Consider the following 20434-nt stretch of genomic DNA (forward strand, 5'->3'; position numbering starts at 1 on the left):
TGAGAGAGAGAGTTTACAACTTTCTAACAAAATACCTCAATTCTTTGTTGCTCGTCAATATGACGTTCATTTCATCATTGGGATAAGAATTCATAGTCGATGAATGACGAGTCTATGGCAACTCGTCAAGTCATTGTCCTTTATGGGCTGGGGATGTCCATTGAATCTGGCTCCTAGGGGGACTGATGTTGTTCTATCGTCTTGACAAGGATTCTGTTGAGGGAATGGCAAGTGTCTTCTCCGGAGACTGGGTCACGTCTGTTTTATGAAGGTAGAGGCGCACAGAGCTCCTTCTAGCTCTTCTACTTCATTTTGAAACCTCATTATGACAAAATGTTTGGAACTGTCAATGTGTCGTCCTTTTATGCATTTAGCCTGGGAAGTAGTTGTGTGATCAGCAGTTAGAATGACGAATCTGCAGGTGCGAGGTGAAGGGTTACTGCAGCTGATACAATTGTGAAAGAAGAGGAAAGTAAGCAACACTATTAGATGTTATTATTTGGCAACTGAGTGTTAAAATTCTCATCCATTTGTTGATAGTGAATGTCATTCCATTGGTATCTGGTGCAATGTTTTTCCTAACTATCATGATGTATATTATATAAAAATTTGCTTGAAAATGGATTTTAATATCCTTAAAATCATGGATCTCATATAGGAGTATTGACAAGTTTATAAAAAAATCTTAATATAAACTGTAATTAAAGCTGAATTATTACAGTTTATACACTTTTAACAGTTGATTAGTTCAGCATAGTAACTACCATCGTTAGTTCATTCTTACTATAAGTACAAATATCAGAAAACAGTGGATTCTTGATCTATATTCCCATATCAATTGTTTTCCCTCATCTATCGGTTGTTTTCTCTTGTTCCTAATAAGGACACATATATATAATTTTAATTTTACCCGTATTCTTCGTTCTTGAATTGTTTGTTTTCCCGCAATGTTCATTTTGTATTTTACTGAAAGAGAAATGTTATCCCGCATCAATTATTCTAGTCATAATAGAGGGTGCTAAATTGAAACACTGAATTTCATGTACTAAAAATAAAAGCATGTCAAATTTAACAGTTAAATTTTTAACTACGGCTAACCAGTTTTTATTGTAATTTCTGACTACTTTTTGTCTACTGCTTTACAAAATACTGTATTTTATTGGTGGCAGTTTTTCTTATAGTCTAGAAACACTAGTAAAAATTAGTATGCTGTCTTGAGATATAGGAGATCATGTTTGGATAAGTGAGAAAAGAACCCTTGTTGAAAAATTGAAAATTATAGAGGAAGTAGAAGGAAATCGTCAGAAAAAGGGGTTAATTGAGAAAATAGAACAAATTTCAGTATTCTTAACAATTTTTTAAAATGAATAATAAATAAATATCTATGTTCATGCTCCATATTGTTTAGTATTACAGAAAGCTATCATATAAGCCTATCACTGGAAAATACATGTTCCATATGAGATAAACAATAAAAACATTGACATCATAGATTTCCTGTGTCAACATTTACCCGCATTAGTTGTATTTTTTCCCCCAAGTCCTGCCAAAAAAAATACATGGAGAATACTCTTTGTTTTTTTTTTTTGATAAATATTTGTTTCAATAAACATTCAGATTTTTGAATACTTTGACTCAAACACCTTATGCTTCCAAGAATTAGTATTTATTATCATCTCTTACAAACGTTTTCTACCTGCTCCACAGGTCATCCTCAGGTATTTTAAAGTTCTTGGAATGTTTCTTTGCACTGGTTCTATGTTTGAACGTTTATGGTAAAACAAAATACAAACTTCTAAATCCATTCAAACAATCTGTTTAAATACAAAAATATAAATGATAAATAGAACCAATTGAATAAATACATGGATCCAATTAAAGTAAATAACAAACTAAACAAAGTAAATTAACATAAAATGCAATAAAGAATATATGTCTATACAATAAACATACTTGTATGGACTGAGCGCATGCTGTATAACCGATTTATATGGGGGTTGTTATCAATCATAAATTTCCATGCTGTTGGTAAATTTGTGGCATCCTTATAGTTCAACACATGCCCATAGCGCTTGATCTGTATATTTCAAACTTTTCCACAGTCAATGCTAACGAGTCAAAATATTTGTAACTCTGGAATAATCAAAAATTCAATGTAGATATTATATTTAACAAGTAATTTTTATTGAATGCTGTTTGTGTGTTTTGCATATTTTTTTATAATTTGAAATAAGAAAATGTTGTTATTATACATTATTTCTATTCAATTTTATATTCTATTAATACTTACAAAAATTCCTTTAAAATGTTTTTGACTTCCTCTTTATGTGTAATTTTTATTTTTAGGGTTAAGTGGTTCTGCAGCAGATCTTGAACATAGGCAAATGACATTTGGAGCTAATCTTATTCCCCCAAAACCACCTAAAACTTTTCTACAATTAGTGTGGGAAGCTCTTCAGGATATCACACTTATTATTCTAGAAGCTGCTGCAATTATCTCTTTGGGTTTAGCATTTTATAAACCACCAGAAAACTTAGAAGTAGATGGTAAGCAATATTTAGTAATTTTATTTCTTAAAGATTCATGTATTAATCGTTTTTAGCCTATTTCATGGCTATCGTTTGTAATTAAATTATTATTAATGACTTTAAATTAATAAGTACTCATTCACTTTACTTAGATTAGTTTTTTCATTTAAATAAATAAATTTGAAATCATAATTTAACAAAATCAAAAATATGACTTTGTAAAAATTTTATTGAATTAGATAATTAAATCTATGTAAAATATAGAATGTTTTATTATATGTAGGATAACTGAATCATATAAATATATAACTTTACAGGATTAGGATATTAGATAAACTATTTTTATATGAATTAATTAAAAATCAAACACCCAGGTATCAATGGAGTTTAATAAAAATGAAAAGGAGTTATTCCATGTTAATTACTTGTGTAATTGATTTTAATGTACACCCCTTTTCTTTTTTATTAAATATACTCCATTGATACCTGGGTATTTGTGCTGATTATCACTGGTGTGATAAGTCCTTATTATCTACCTCACATTAGTAGATTTTTAATTAATTTAATTATACCAAGGGCTAAAAGCAATTTCTTTATTTTTATATGGTTTGATTATAAAAGTACTTTTATCTACAAAATATACAATTTTTTTTAATGTAGAAAATAATGTTTAAAATGTTTCGTTTTTTTTTATGAAATCTAGTACAGTAGTGTGTATATATATATTTTTTATAAATGTAGCTTGTTCAAGAAACAAAAATTATTTTTGTGAAATCAATACATAGTTTTAAACTTTTTAATAATAGAAATATATATTTTTTTATTTATGCTTTTCTGATCAAGAACTTGATCAAGGTAAAACTTATTTTCTTTTACATGTAATTAATTTTAAAAATTAAGATTGTTTTATTTAAGTGCTTTATTATAAACAATGAATAGTTTATTTTTAAAATCATTTGAAATATTAATTTTTTTTGAACTGTAGAATTTTATTCAGAATTTTGAAATATTTAAATTAAGAAAATTTATTTTAATTTCAAGCTGATAACCCCTTTCAAACACAGATAACTCGTGGGTTATCTGTGTTTGAAAGGGGGTTTAAGTTGTATGATGGAATGGGTTAGTTATATACTGATTTTTAATTCCAGTCATGAGTTAAAGATTGATTCACATTACATGACTAGCTGGTAACAGGCAACTAACTCCCTGAACTAACAATTATTTAACATATAAAATTATTACTAAAGCTGGAACTATTCAATAAGTGAATTCAAACTGACCTTGCATACATTTACAGCAAGGAAACTGTAAAACAAAAATGCAAACATTTTCAGCCCCATTTAAGTGCTAGCATCAAGCGTTTTAGAAGATTTTTAGAAACCATAAGTTTGGCTTAGGTAGTCTTGTAGAGAAGTCTTTTTCACCTGACATTTTCAGTCCTGTGTTTAGGGGCTAACACTGGCCCCTAAACAGAGCCAAAAATGTTAGCGTTTTTGTTTTACAACAATTTTTTTTCATGTGGCAATGTATGCAAGATCAGTTTGACTTCACTTGAAAATTATTTATTCATACATTTACAAGAAATGATGCCAAGTGTTTAACTACTCACTACTGTTTTCACAACAATGACACATTTTGATTGATTCAGATTTAATTTTTTAATAAATACTAGCAATTAAGATACGGATGAATCTTCAGGGTAATACAAAATATAAGAAGTCAAGAAGAATTAAAATTTTATACAATAATTAATTACTAAAAATGCTTCAACTACCACTAATATATTATCATCACCACATAATTAATTGTATAAGTTTAATATTTTTTAATTAAAATCTTTTTAATTCTAAGTTAGAAAAACAATGAATGATAAAAAAAACATATGATTTTTATAGTATAATAATTTTTTCCTATTTATTTTATTATTATATTACTGGATAAAGATAATAAGTCATAAAATAAAAATTAGAAGTTGTATTTATTTAGTCTTATATAGTAGAGCAGGGATGGGCAACCCGCGGCCCTCGGGCCGCATGCGGCCCGCAGTAATATTTTTTGCGGCCCGCGTGGCATAAAACGTGAATAAATATATCAATTTCCCAGCTTAATGAGATATTCGACAAAAATTCAAACGTTATTTTCTACAACTTATATTTGTGAAAAGTTTTTTCCCAATGAATTTAGTAAAAATTAAAACAAGAAACCGGCTAACAGATACATCGAAACTAATTTAAAACTAGCAGTGACTGATATTTAACCGAATATTTCCGATATATTACGTTTAGATCAGTGCCAAAAGCTATATTAAGTATACCTATGCTAATTTATAATTATATATGAATAAAGAATTGTGATTTACCGACAGTTTCCCCCTCTTTTCTCTTGTGTGCGGCCCGCGTCAGTTCAAAAGTTTTGAAATGCGGCCCTTACGTAGATAAAGGTTGCCCATCCCTGTAGTAGAGCATCGTTTGTCCGAAAGCCGATCAACCGAAACATCGGTTAACCGAAAGCGTTCCAATTGGACTGTCATGCTGAATCGAATGTTTTGGATACTAGATTAACTTCCAAAATATAATTTTTTTGTTTTTATATTTTTCAATATATTTATTTTGTTTGTACAAAATAAAGAAATAATTTTTAATGATATAATAGCCACGATTATTATTTTTAAAAATTTACATTAGGCTTAACATTGATGAAAATTCAACTTGTAGTGACATGCAACAGAGAAAAATTTCAACATGGGATAGGTTAATATATTTTTTGTACATTATCATTATTCAAAAAATAAGTTATCCGAACAACCCCAGTCCCCAATTGATTCAGATAAACGACACTCTGCTGTACTTAATTTATATTTGGAGCATTCATAAACACTGCATTTGAATTACATGGGTGGCCAGTGAGTACAGTTTTCTAATGTGTACTCAGATTGAAAGTTGTTTAATATTTTAAATTTTATGCAAATGTTAGTTTAATTAATGTAAAACAGATTTTTACATTACTGGGTTTAAAAAATAAAGCAAAGCAGTAAAGTCATTTAATTCAAGAATTATTGTAATTATTAGTTAATCTTAATATAAGACAGTGGTTAGCTTTCCTACCCTCAGGAAAAAATTATTGTATATTATTAATAATGAGCAAAACTGTAGTCCGAATAAATCAGAAATTAATATGATTATTATAGAATAGTAGATACGGATCCAAAATGATTTGTTAATGGAAATGAAAAAAAAAAAAAAAAAATTTAAATGCTTGAAGTGGCAACTTCTATACTGAGTATTGGAAACAATCTTGCTTTTAATGGTGGCCCATACAGAGTAGTGTGTAAGGTAGGGCAACTTATATAAAGGTTTTATTTTTGTTCTTGCAGTTTTTGGCAGAGTGTACACACCATTATAGATTATCTGCCCAAAATTACAGTAAGTTAATTTTTTACAGAAAATATTGCAAAAAGTTGCATAAAATTTGTGAACTGCTATGAATTTTGTGCAGACAAAAACTTTTAATGAAAATTTAATTATTTTGTGTAGAAATTATAAATAAATTGAAAATTAAGTTGTAGAAAATTTATTAATATACAGTGGAATCTCAATTAGTCAGCATAATTTGTTCCAGAATCTTACTTATAATGCAAAACACTCGTTAAGTGAAACAATTTTTCCCATATAAATTAATGTAAAATATGTAATGCATTCCATGCTGGAAAAAAATACTCAAATATTTTATGTATACATTGTTATTATACAATGTATTTATATACAGTACATACAGTACATTTACATACAGTACATTAAGGAGTGTGAATCATCATCATCATCTTTTCTTCTAGTGTGGAATGAATTAACCTGCAATGTGAATTCAATTTGCAAAAATCAAAAAATATCTCTCATAAACAGCCAAGTAATATGCCAAATGTTTGGGCTATGTAAAGGCTATAAAATAAAATATTAGAAATTAATTAATTTGACTAGAGGTAGACAGTTATGCTGCCATCTCATATTAAATTTAATTATAAAATTTAATAATTTATAATAATTAAATTTAATATGAGATGGCAGCATAATTGCCTACCTCTAGTCAAATTAATTAATTTTTAATATTTTATTTATAGCCTTTACATAGCTAAAAAATTTGGCACATCATTATATAATGGGCTATGGTTGTTGATGTTTCTATGTAATATGTCTGAACACAAGTTTGGAGAAATGTGTGATCACAAGTGAAACTGAGATGCTAGTGGAATGAGTGCTAAACACAGACTGATGGAGCATGTGTACAATCCAGGACTTTCCCTCTCCTGGTCACTCGTTATGCGAAACGTTGCTCATTATGCAAATTTGAGGAAGTGCTTGTTAAGCGAGGTTTCACTACATTAAATTTTTATTTTGTTATAATCAGTAGATTTAAATTAATAGAATAAATTGAATTTAAAACTTTCTGTTGAATTTTTTGTTAGATTCAAATGCAGTTAAATACTGAATATCATTTGTACAATTGAATTTATGTACAATGAAATTTTTATTATCCATCAGTACATGGTCTCATGGCTGTAACAATTAACCAGTTAGATGAATGATCAAAAACTTAAATCATATAGTTTATAATTCAGTTAATATATTGATAGGTAATGCAATATAACAAATACAGTCAAACCTGTTTTTATGCGCTCTTTTTATGTGCGATTTTTATTTGTGCGATTTTTTTTACTGCGAATTTTTAATTTGTGCGGTATAGTTGGCGACTAGTCTCGTGCGATTCGTCATGTCTCACGTTGACTTATTATAGCTAAATAAACTTATTATAGCATAAATGCACTTATTATAGTAATATTATTGCATGAATATGCGAAAAATGAAATAATTTACTTTTTAAGTCAAACAAAACACCACCTGGACAAAAATATGTAAAACAGACGATAGACCAGACGATGCAGTCAAGTGCTGACATCTGTTGTCAATAAATTCTATTTCGTACGGTTTTGAGTTATTTTCTATGTGAGACTTTTTTTATGCGGTCCCTGTTGACCGCATAAAAAAATTTTTTTTTTAATTGTGTTGCGAAAACTATTATTTACAGCCATTCGTGAAGTTTCGTGAGATTTTTTTTAATGCGTTTTTTTTAATGCGGTCCCTATCCCCCGCATAAAAACAGGTTTGACTGTATATAATAATCAATATATAGTTTGGTAATACTATATGGAGTTAGACATTTACATATTGTATAAAACACTTCATTTTTTAGATATCTGACAGTTTTTTTTTGTATTTATATATAGGCAAGATATTGAATTTTGCACAATAATTTTGCTTTAGTGGCTTCTATCTTGTCTTATTCTTTTCATTTTTTTATGTATTAATTCATTTTGAGGGCCATTTTTTCCACCCTGTATTATCATGGATAGGTAATAGTTACTGGATAATCAAGATTGTTTTATGAGTAGTGTATTAATTATTTTTAAGAAAATAATATGAAAATGTTGAAAATAACTTTTATGTAAATAAAAACATGCAAAAATTAAAAACAAACAAATGGGAATTGAGTAGAGGATGCATTAGCATTTAATTGTATATTTATTTAAAATAAAAATAATCATAAAATCTATTATTATCTATGTAAAAAGAAAACTAATGCAATTATTCTCATGTTTTCATGTGAAAAATTAAATACTTGGTATTACAAACATTGGCACTTGCTCAACTGATATATAATTTATTATTTTTATAGTAAGTATGAAGGCTGTTTGGAAATCAACTTCTGGTGGGCAGTTAGAAAAATAAGAAAGGAAGAATAATATTTCCAAATAATCCTTATATACACTCATGTTTGAAAATTGCAACACTATGAAGGAATTGTGCAAATTGAACCAAACTTACAGGAAATGTAAAGTGAAGTAAGACATGCAAATGATTAGAATTACAAAGTGATTGCACATGCGTGGAACAAGAAACAGCTCCTTATCAGCCACTTGTTCCAGGTATATAAAGTACTGTAAAGATGCATTGAAATCCATTTATCTTCCTCTGTCTGTGGTAAACGTTTCATTGGTGGTCAGTATGCCTTGTCGAAAGTGGAGGAAGCCATACCAACAATTAACAGAGTTTGTATGAGGCTGCATCGTTGGTATGCAAGAGGGTGGATTTTCGTATCGAGAAATTGCAGCCCGCACGCAGTGTAATGCCACAACAGTGATGCGTGCTTGGAAGAAATGGACAAAGGAGAACCAAATAAGGTGAAAACCTGTCAGTGGGGGCAAGCAATAGCACAACAGGATGGGACAACAGACACCTCACTCATATGGCTGTGATGGACCGTACAGCTTCCTCTCATGTGTTAGCACAACGTTGGAGCACGGCTACAGGTGTTTTGTTGTCTAGCTCCACAGTTTGTTGCCGTCTGCTGCAGCATGAACTGCATGCGAAGATTCCTCTATGCAGGATTTCCCTCTCGCTGATTCACAGATGTCTTTGACTTCAATGGGCTCAGCAACACAGCGCGTGGCGTGCCCAGTGGCAACAAGTTGTTTTTTCCAATGAATCTCGCTACAATCTGCAGTACATTGATGGAAAAGTATGTGTCAGACGTTACAGAGGGAAACGTCTGCTCCCACAGTATGTTATCCAGCGTCATACTGCACAAACGCCTGGCATCATGGTGTGGGGAGCTATTGGGTATAATTATTGATCCCATCTGGTGCACATTGCGGGCAACCTCAGCAGTGATCGCTACATACAGGAAATTGTGGAGCCAGAGGTCCTCCCCCTTCTTCGTCGCATTCTGGGTACTGTATTTCAGCAGGATAATGCTCGTGCACATGTTTCTCAGACTGCACAAGACTTCTTCAGTGCACAACAGGTTTTGCATCTTCTATGGCCTGCTTATTCCCCAGATATGTCGCCCATCGAACATATCTGGGATTTCATTGGTCGGTGACTCGCTTGTACAGCTGGTGGGGCACACAATAAGACTGAACTTTGGTGTCAAGTCGAAGCCATCTGGAATGCCATTCCCCAGGATTACATTCAGAACCTCTATGATTCAATGCAACGACATGTACAGGCTCTCATCGCTCAGTGTGGCGGACACACAAAGTACTGATTTTTGACGATCTTTCTGTTTTTTTTTTGTCTTGTAAATTTGATCATTTATTTGTACCACTATCAGTAATATGTGGAATAAATTTCATTAATTTCTGACAATTCCTTCATGGTGTTGCAATTTTCACAAACATGAGTGTATTTTGAAAAACTAATGGAAATGGAATTACAGGCAAAACAAAATGTCATTTTTCATAATTAATGATTTTCTTGATAGTTTGTTCTATATGCACTAAGTAATAAATAATATATGATGTGTTGCTTTTAAAAACAAACTTAGTTACTTGTAATATTCACTAATTTAATTATTTTCTTTAGTAAAAAAAAAAATCTAACAAATAATAGAACAAACTATTCTGGAAATATTATATAATTTCAATAATAGAGCTTATGAAAAGTAACATGAATGTTTTGTTGACTTGTTTCCAATAGTGGTCTTCAGTTTTTATTGACAACTTCATTGAAGATGTAATTAAAAAATCATTAGTATTTTATAATAATTAGTTCAGAATCATTCAAACCTAATAAACATTGAATAATAATTTTTGCTTTTGCAATATGTATTAAAATTTTAAATAGAAAGCAAGTTTATAGTGTGTAGTTTTTACAGAAGAGATGCAATACAATACCAATAGATTGATTAAAACTAAAACATAATTCATATTCATTAGCAAAATTGTGACTGTGATAAATTATAAATCTAATTTTAATACTTTTTTTAAATTTAAGTATCCTTTTAAGCTAACATTAAATTTAAATATTCAATAAACTTTTTTTTGTTTTGACAAATCTGGGGGAAAAACTCTTGGAGAAATTGGAAAATAAGTATACTGTATATCATATTTCTGTGCATGTAAGAGCATGCTCTTACAGTTGGCATGATTATCTGCAAAACATCTAAAAATATTTTTATAGTATTGGAAGAATTTTATTTTTAATAATGGGTACTACAGAGATGTCACTGAATAGTTATTGTAAAATTATTTCAATTAAATTTATCATTATATTTACATTAATACAGCATGCAATGTGAAAACAAGCTGGCACATATAAGAGCATGATTTAATTAATATGCAAGGTATGCTCTTATCTAAAAATTGCTTGTTTTTGCTGTTTTGAAATGTCCTGCTTTGCTAACAAATTTTAATCAGTTATTTATTATTATATGTAATAATAAATGGTTGGTTGGAATTTTTCTTTTTCATGCATAATGATGATGTTATATAATAGCAGTCTCTTTATAATGGTTATTATTATTTACTTACTCTTTTTTTAAGTAACTGATTTCTTAGAATTATAAAACTTAGATTACTTAATTTTTACTTTAGATAGATCATTAAATAAAGAACTATTTATGTTTAAAATGTAATCAAATTTACATACATAACATATCAATACCAGCACACTTGAAATTAAGAAAAATTATAATTTTAAAGTAGCCATTTTGTTCTGTGTTATGTGCCTGAAGATGTCTATTATAAATGGATGAAAACGTTAATAAATATTTCTTAATTTCAAATGTGCTGGTATTGGTATGTTGTGTATGTTTATTCTATTCCAGTATTGGAGAGTTATTAATCATTTTATTAAATATTATTTCAGTTGGTTCGTCGGAAGGAGAAGGAGAAGCAGGATGGATAGAAGGTGCTGCCATTTTAGTGTCTGTTCTTATTGTCGTCCTAGTTACAGCCTTCAACGATTATACTAAGGAACGTCAATTTAGAGGTTTGCAAAGTCGAATAGAAGATGAACATAAATTTTCTGTTATTCGTGGTGGAGAAGTTAATCAAATACCTGTGAGTGAAATTGTGGTTGGTGATATTTGTCAAGTTAAATATGGTAAGCATTGTTTTTTGAATATAAATATATTTATTGTTGTAATATGAAATTTATTTTTTAATTTTTTTACTTTGATAAATTTAAAATGTTAGTAAAATGAGTGTCATCTAAGTTCTGTTCTGTTAATTTGTTAGAAAAATTATTTTTAAATTTATGTTTATGCAATTATAACAACCTTTCAAAGTATTTTCGTGATTGAAGAGTGTTTAAACAGTCACATGCCACATATTATATTTGTTCTGCACTTGGGGGACACACACTGGCAGTGTGCTAGGTAAGACTTCCTGCTAGATGTGTGGATCACACACGATTTGAAGCTAAGACTGTTTTATTGGTAAATGGCATTCGTTACTATTAGATTATGAGAGACTTGATAAATTTTTTTTATATAAAACCAATGTACTTTAGATACTGTGATTTATTTATAACCTGTTATTAAACAGAAACAACATTGTTGCTTTTTCAAGCTACAGTCAAACCTGTCTGTAACAGAATCCCATGGGATTCAGTAATTTTGTAGTAGACAGGATTCTGCTATACAGATCACTTACTACATGTAAAATGAAAAGTCTTGCATTCCTTACAGATAAGGGGAGATTAAATTACTTCCTGAAAGTCATGCAAAACACTGCTTTATTCTGCTTAACACAATTTTGTATGTTTCTCTTAACACAAATAGTACATTTAGGATTTGGAATAGTAATCAAGTAAAGTAGTTTACACTGAACTTCTCTTGCAAACATACTCTTTAACTATCATTTTTGCTTCACTGGCAAGATGAGCATCTCAGAGTTATTTTGACTAAGAGCAAAGTCCTGAAGCTCTGTGATGTGATTCAGAGAATGATGCTGTCTATATTGTGCAACAAGTCATGTTGTCATCAGACCCTCTTCATCTTTGTTGTCTTGATACTGATGATCATACACAAAATGCATTATGTTCTCTAAATCATTTTTGGTAGCAACTTCACTGTCAATACTTATGCAGTCTTCAGCACAGATATTCCCAAAGTTAGCATGATTTAGAATTTTCTATGGAGTTCTGATGCTGACACTAACTTCACCACTAACTTTAGTTACTTTCTCCTCCTCATTAAATAGAAAGTGTTTTTTAAAAGCAAGATTTTATTGTTCCTGGTAACACTTTCTGGAGTGTGTGCTATTCATAGTGCTGCATTCAATACGGACATAGATTCGGTGATCTCGGCTGCAGATGAACTGCATTCTGTCTTTGTGATTGTCCACAAAATCAATTGGCAATAGTTTATCTTGATGAATTTTGTGACATCTAAGGGCTGTGTGACACTTGCTGTTCTAATAGGAAACCATGCAAGATGCACATTCAACAATTAAATGTGAGATTAGCATGTTGCATTGTCCAAGAACAAAAGAAACATGCTATAGAAAATATTTGCATTGATAATCCAGGATTTTATTGAATGAAAAAAATTAAGTTGTCATAAATCCTACAAATAAACATGTCTTAAGTCCAAGTTATTTAGTTATGTATTTTGACTGTAACAATGACTCTGCCACTTATAAATTTAGTAAATGTGTGAATACAAGCATTGGCATGCAGTTATTATTTCAAATATTATTAAATAATATTTAATTTAATAACTTTAGTTTAAAATTTGTTGTAAATTTAATATAATAGTTTGTCTGCAAATTTGATCTGAATACTCAAAAATTTTTTTTGAAAATGTTTTTGCTGATTTTTCAATATTAATTAAGTGAACTAACAAACAAAATTTATTTTCATTTTGCTTTTGTGCTTTTATCTATAATACAGTGAAATTTGTTAACCCAGCATCTGGTATGCTGGCAAACTCAATAAACCCAGCATGTTGAGCTCATCATTGGGGTTATTGGTTTGTATTTTTTATCATTGTCATCGACAACTTTTGATATAAACATTGTAAAAACATATGAAGGCCAAGATGACATGATGATATGCTAGGTAAAACCAGTTAGCATGTAAATGATTTTTCTAAAATCTTTTTCAAATACATTAGTGTCCAGGTTTGATATGACAAGCTACAGCATACTTAGTATTATATTTAGTGTACTGGTACTTGGAACTACTAATTATCATGGAAACAGCCACAGTACACTACTGTTTACGTAGTTCGGTAATTAGAGTACGTCTGTATTTATATGCAATAAAAGTGTACAAAGAAGTAGGTTCTTGTTTCAAGCTAACCAAGGGTAGGAATAGCCTAGAAAAATTGAAATGACAAGTTGACAAAAATTGAAATCCATTAAAGGTGGATTTGTAGAGTTTTACATGTAATATATAAAATTGTGTCCAAGAGATTCAAAAGAAACCAGCAAACTTTCACTGTTTGATAAGATAGCATATTTGATGATCCAGTACTGTCAATCCTGGTGATGCCAAGTTAATGAAATTTCACTGTAATTGAAATATGTAAAATTATGTTTAGTTTTAAATTTGTGGCATGAATCTAATTGTACAAATTTTACAATATTAAAAATTTTATCTGGTTATAGATAATGATAAAATTCAAAATATTTTAAGCAATTTTTGGATAAAACTTGTTTATGGTCTTAAAATTTTTTTAAAACAGTTCATTTAAGCCCATTTATATTTATTTTCAATGGTTAAAAGTCCCATTGAATAAAAATGGAAAATAAAAATGATTTGCTTTACTGAAATGTATACTAAATTAACATGTATACATTTTAGTATTGCATGTAACTGTTTATCATAAATTAACAAGGGATCCTTTGTAACTGTCAATTGTTGATATGAACCAAGTTTGGTACATATGAATTAAAATTTTATCTACAACCATGCATTTGGTTTTGAAATAAACCATTGTTACAGACATGGTAGGTGTTGAAATAATTGAGAAATTACAAATAATACAATAATAATATAATTTATTGGTACATTGCAAATTATTTTAGTTTGTAATAATGAAATTCATTCAAATTATGACAAAAATGGTGTATACAGTAAGTATATATAAATAATACAAAGTACAATAAAATAACAATATCAGCTTTTTCTTAATTTTTCTCAATGTTATTTTATTATTACTTGTGTTTTAATTTAGTTTAAAGTGAAAGATAGTTGGAAAGAATCCCTTATATTTGTGTGAAAAAATGCAATATTTAATGCATTTTTTCACACAACTTTCAGTCTCAAATCAATTTTTTAATTGATTTGAGACTGAAAGTAATTCTTAAATTTAAAACAAAAAAAGCATTTACTAGTCAATATTAACCTAGTTTAAATATAAGTTACCAATACTATGTATTAATTTATATTCATAGTAAATTTCAAAATTAAAAATTTTTTTATATAAGATACATATTTCAAAATCACTCGTACTTAAGAGTTTTATATTTAAGAAATTCATATATCCAAAACTTAATTTTTTGAAGTATTCTTCAGAAAAAAATAGAACTGAAATTATTTTGAAATGTTGATTTTTCTAGATACAATTCAGTTTAAATTCAGTTTCTTTTATCTGATATTGGATAATACAAAGTCCCATTTATTATTAAGTCATTTCCTGGTCTTGTGAACAAAGATAGGGATTTTAATGTAAAGCTGTTTGGTTAATATGTAATATGAAATGTATTTTTGTCCCCAGAAGACAGGGTGTATTTTCAGCACAGCCAAAAGCATACTGGCAGTGCTGGAAAATGTTAGTTGACAGAACTGACTATTTGACAGAACTTTTGAGTCACTTTAACAAGTTAAATGATCTTGTAAAGAATACAGAAAGACAAAAAGTGCAAATTTTGATTCATATTGATTCATTTTTCAAATAACATTTAAAACAAAGTTTGCATTAATAAAATACCACACCTTTATAAATGAAACTATATACCATAAGGGCTTTTGTTAATATTTTCAGCACAGTGAGGTGCCATCTTGAATAAAAGCTAGTTGTGATTTAAGTTAGGTATTGCTTATTTGAATTTTAAAATGGCTTGGGGATGCAATACAACTTGCCATTATATGTTGAATGGCAGAAACATCATGATCCAATTGAATTTGGTTAGTATGAACCTTCTTACTATGAAGTCTGCATATTTTTTAGTCTCCTGAACTTCATAATAAAGAGCTTATACTGTATGCTGGTTTCTTGAATGTCAATGAACTGCATAATTTAAGCATGATTATAAAGTAATAAAATGTTTTTGTAATTGAATTAAAATCCAAGATTATATTATTTCTATAATTTATTTTTCAGGTGATTTGCTCCCTGCTGATGGCATTTTAATACAAAGCAACGATGTGAAAGTTGATGAAAGTAATTTAACAGGAGAATCAGATCATGTCAAGAAAGGGGAGAATTATGATCCAATGTTGTTTTCAGGTAAAAATCTTCACAATTATTAAAAGTACAGATTTATTATTCAAAAGTATATATTGAAAATTCTTATAAGAAAAATATAATAGGGCAATAAAAAGTGAACTTGCTTTGCAGTTAAGGAACTATTAAGATAGTTGACTTAGAAATTAAAATCTTTATTTATATTATACAAAACACTTAAAATACTTATACATCTAATTCTTATTCTGATATTTCAAGAGATACTTGTTTCATGGCCAGTATTTGCGAACTAAATTTTAAAAAGTTGTAACGTAATGGCTGCCATCATGTTTTTAATTTAATTCTGTCATATGCTTTTAATACTGAAAAAACAAAACACACAACATTGTTTTTGCAATGACAAAATTTATACATTTTTAAATCTGGTTTGGCAAAGCAAACAAGAAGATATGAATATATTATATATTAAAAAAATTTCTATAAAATAGTAATGTTGTTGATCTGAAATGATTAAGTTCTAAAGCAAGAGAAAGTATTCTTTTAAATTTTTAAATGTGGGATTTTTAGAAATTGTATTTGTCAGAATAATACATATTAACATGTCACTACAGAGTGATTTTAAAATATAAATTAAAAGTAATTTTTATTATTGCATCACAAATACCAGATATTTTAAAAGAAAATTGGAAATTACAATAATTATGTTTAAGTGCATTTGTTATAGCAGTGTAGAGTACTTCAAATACTGTATTTACTCGCATATAAGACGAGGTTTTTATTCATTTATCACAGCTTCAAATTGCTAGGTCGTCCTATACGCGCAAGCAAAAGATTCTTTGCATTTTTGCAAATAATTTTTGTGAACTGTGTATTTGCATTTTTTACCGGATGCTTACCCTCTTGTATTTTAAAACATAAGTATTTTATCTGGGTTGTTTGAATCGTTATTGTATATTGTCAGGAGTAAAGATGAATAGCAATAGGAAAAGCAAAACTTTTGAATTGAATTCCAGATTGAAATTCCAAAACCACATGGGAGCATGATTCAAGTTTTAATCCATTCCCACGTGAAAACAGATGATTATTTGGAAATCAGAATTTGGAAAAATTCATAAGTGTAAATGACAGAGAGTGGATTTGATTCTTAAGAATTGACAAAAAAAAAAAAAAAGGTTCCCAATTGTCCAGCTTTACATGAACAAATTATGTTGATTTTACAATTTCCCTTAAAGTTTAAAATGCTAGTAATTTTTACAGGACAATGTGTGCATTTATGTTCATTTGATATTTTACTTGTGATTAAACAAAATAAAATTAGAATTGTATTAATAAATCTAATTTTCTTTATTTTGATCTTTAAAGTCACACCTCATCCTATATGCAAAGTTGTCTTATATTTGAGTAAATACAGTATTTAAGATTTTGAAGCTTTTTCAATAAATTTTGGTAAAATTTATTTATGATCAAAAGACCAACAGATTGTATTAAAAACAATGCTATGCTGTTTTTATACTTCAATGAACTGTATAATTTAAATTACAAAAAATAAAGATTATTAACTGCACTCACTCCTACATGGCATTATTTTATTTAAGATTAAAAATTTTTAATTTAATACTATTTTTTCTTGTGAAAATGTTTAAAATATTTGCATAACTTAGGTTTTTAAAGGATAGTTTAATTATATTTTTTAATATTATAAAATGTTTGATTATATATTAAAATATACATATACATATCTTATTATTATTATTTAAATATATATTTATATTTGTATGTCACTTAATAATTTTTCTTTGTGATTTTTAGCACAAGTGTAATGGTCATTAGTCTGTTTTTATATACTGCTTAATTTTATTTTTTAATTTATAAGAAGTTTCAATATAAATATGAATACAGATGAGTAAAACTTTAAAGCTTTGTGACTAGTGATTGTTTTTATTTTTCCGGTTTTCAAAATGCATTACTGTAACAAATGAGTTCATTATATATTTTATGTGAAATAAATCTTTATTTAATGAAATATAACAATGTAGTAAATGTTGTTGTATATGATAAACATGGAATATATCAAAAGTAAGCACTTTTTGCATTATTATTGTCTAAATTTACTCCCATTCCTAAATTTCAAAAAGTATTTTATTTGATAAAATGATGACTGTGATGGATTTAGTGCAGTCTATTTCTATTACTATATAACATTTTATGTAGTAAAATAAAAGAAAAAAATAGACGTGTGTATTTAATAAAATAATATCCAAATGTATTGAGAAGAGCCAAAAATAAGAATTTTATGTTTTATTAATTTCATTAAATAACTAATGGATTTTTAAAAGTTCTGTTTAATGAGAATAATCAAGTGACAGTAGTAATGTTCAAAGTTTTAATTGTAAATTATTATGAAATATCTTAATTAGACTTATCTTTGGTTAAAAGTATATAATAATAATTTTTTATTAAAATAATCTTTTATAAAGCAAATAAAAAAATTCAATTTATTTTATTTAAATTCCTATATGTAGTTAGAATTTCAATTAAAACTCTAATATGGTTGTGTGTGTTTAAAACTCTAATTATATATGACTAGTTTGAGGTATAAATATGTGAATTTAACTTCATAGGAAATTAAAAGCATATAAATTTATGAAAATCATAGTATGAAATTTTTTTCAGTTACAGGTGTTCCCCTTTTTATGAACATGTTAGTTTCTTGAGGTTTTGCCATAAGTCAAATCAAACCTAAGTACAGTACATTTGTACACAGAATAACCAGTTATTATTTGCATTTAATCGTTTAATGTATTTAATAGAATATGTTATGCTCATTTACCTGCTTGCTACTATTTAGTAGCAAGTATTTCAAATGCAGTTTTTTCATCTAATGCATTCAATTTTATAATGTTCAGTTTAGTTTCCATGATAACATAGCAACACTTCTTGCATTTATATCCACTTCTAGATTTACTATTGTTTTGGATTCATTTCTGAAGCAGTAATTGCAAAAGTTTATAAAAAATTGCAAACAATAGGAAAAAATGTCATTACCCCAATGTTCTTCAGCATGAAACCAAATTTTCACAAATTTTAAATTTTAGACCTAAAATCAAATTGTTGGTAAGTCTGAAAATTCTGAAGTTGACTAATATTTGTAAATAGGGAATCATCTGTATTGTAATAGCAATAATTGAATAATAATATAATATTTTAACTTCAAGAAAATATTGCAATAATTGTATAATTGTAATTTCATTTAAAATATTTATTTTCTGCAGAGAAGTTTATTTTAATCTGGATTCTTTGGCCTCAATCAGTAATGAAAATCCATAATAGCAGGGCTTCATATTTCTATTATATTTGCAATGCTATTCGATTTCTATTATCAAGTAAAGATTTTTTTTAGCTTTTATCGTCTGTGCTGTTTTTTTTTAATTTTATTTTTTGCAGAATTGTCCATAAATAGTTAAATGAAAAATTTAAGGTTTATATTACATTTTATACTTTGGCTGTTTTTAATAAAAATTTAATTTGGATTTATTCTCTGTTTATGTCTGGATAATTATTTCTAAAGTTTGTCAGAAAAAAAGAATTTAGAATTTATATGGTAGGTAGTACCAAGTAACAGTTCTTAGTAAACATAGGTTGAGAACTCAACTGTTTCTGATAAAATACAGGTATACCTCGAGTTACGTCGCTCTCGAGTTACGTTGTTCCCGATTCTACGTCGTTTGTCAAGAAAGTATATGGAAAAATAAAAATAAAGTTTAAATCAGTTTATTCGACTTTAAATCTGTCCGCCACAAACATTGAAGTCGTAATATCACTAGAAAAGCATTAAAAGCGCACAAAATCATATTAAAATATGTACATTTACAGAAAATGTTAGTATAATCATCATAAATCTTAGAGAACGAAACATGAAAACATCTGTTTCTGTGTTGTCGTCTTATTTAGCGGTCTTTAAGTGCTCACTATTGGCGTTTAGTTACGATGTAAGTCGAAACTACGACTTACGTCGTAACTACACAAGTAAATTTGACTTCCGTCGTTTTTCAACATACGTCACCTCTCCTGGAACCAATTACCGACGTATGACGAGGTATACCTGTATTCTATAAATATCTGGAATCTTTGAGAGGGTTTATAACAGTGTGATGATGCCAAATGTGTATTAAAATGAAAGGATTTTTGGGTCTGCATAATATTGAGCTAAAGATTTGGCAAGATTATTGTTTTTTCACCTTGTAAGTATGACCCAAACCCAATAAGTCAGTTATAATACTAATATATAAAATTGTTTATATCTTAGAAATGATTGAGTTTTGGACTTGTGTTTATTAAGGTTTTTATTCAGTAAGTATGCACTATCTAACATATAAATGCTAAAATTTTCTTTTTTACATCTTTTATATTATAATTTGTCTTTAACATTGGTTGTCTGTCATTTGCTATGATGGTGTTGTTTCATTTAATCTTTAAAATATCTAATTAGGAAAGCCAGCAAAAACTTTACATGATATGTTAATTATAATTGAATATTTGTAAATTGCACAGATGGAAACTACAGATTCTAACTGAAATGCATGTAAATACTTATTACTGTGAAGTTCAGTATCTCAAACCAGCTTAAAAATAATAATGTCATTTACTACAATTCTTA

At 28.3% G+C, this 20434-nt stretch overlaps 1 protein-coding gene across 12 annotated transcripts in view; it reads left to right on the top strand.

Annotated features, from left to right (window-relative positions):
- Positions 1-20434, top strand: part of PMCA (plasma membrane calcium-transporting ATPase 3) — a 428157-nt gene that overhangs the window by 216228 nt on the left and 191495 nt on the right. For all 12 annotated transcript variants that reach the window (XM_067273462.1, XM_067273313.1, XM_067272783.1 and 9 more), the window contains 3 exons: positions 2347-2547; positions 11229-11465; positions 15694-15819. In XM_067273462.1, coding sequence (XP_067129563.1) covers positions 2347-2547; positions 11229-11465; positions 15694-15819 — 564 coding nt within the window. The remainder of the gene's footprint in view (positions 1-2346; positions 2548-11228; positions 11466-15693; positions 15820-20434) is intronic.

Source organism: Centruroides vittatus, unplaced genomic scaffold (assembly GCF_030686945.1).
Source record: "Centruroides vittatus isolate TY-2023 unplaced genomic scaffold, ASM3068694v2 contig_10, whole genome shotgun sequence".
Taxonomy (NCBI): domain Eukaryota; kingdom Metazoa; phylum Arthropoda; class Arachnida; order Scorpiones; family Buthidae; genus Centruroides; species Centruroides vittatus.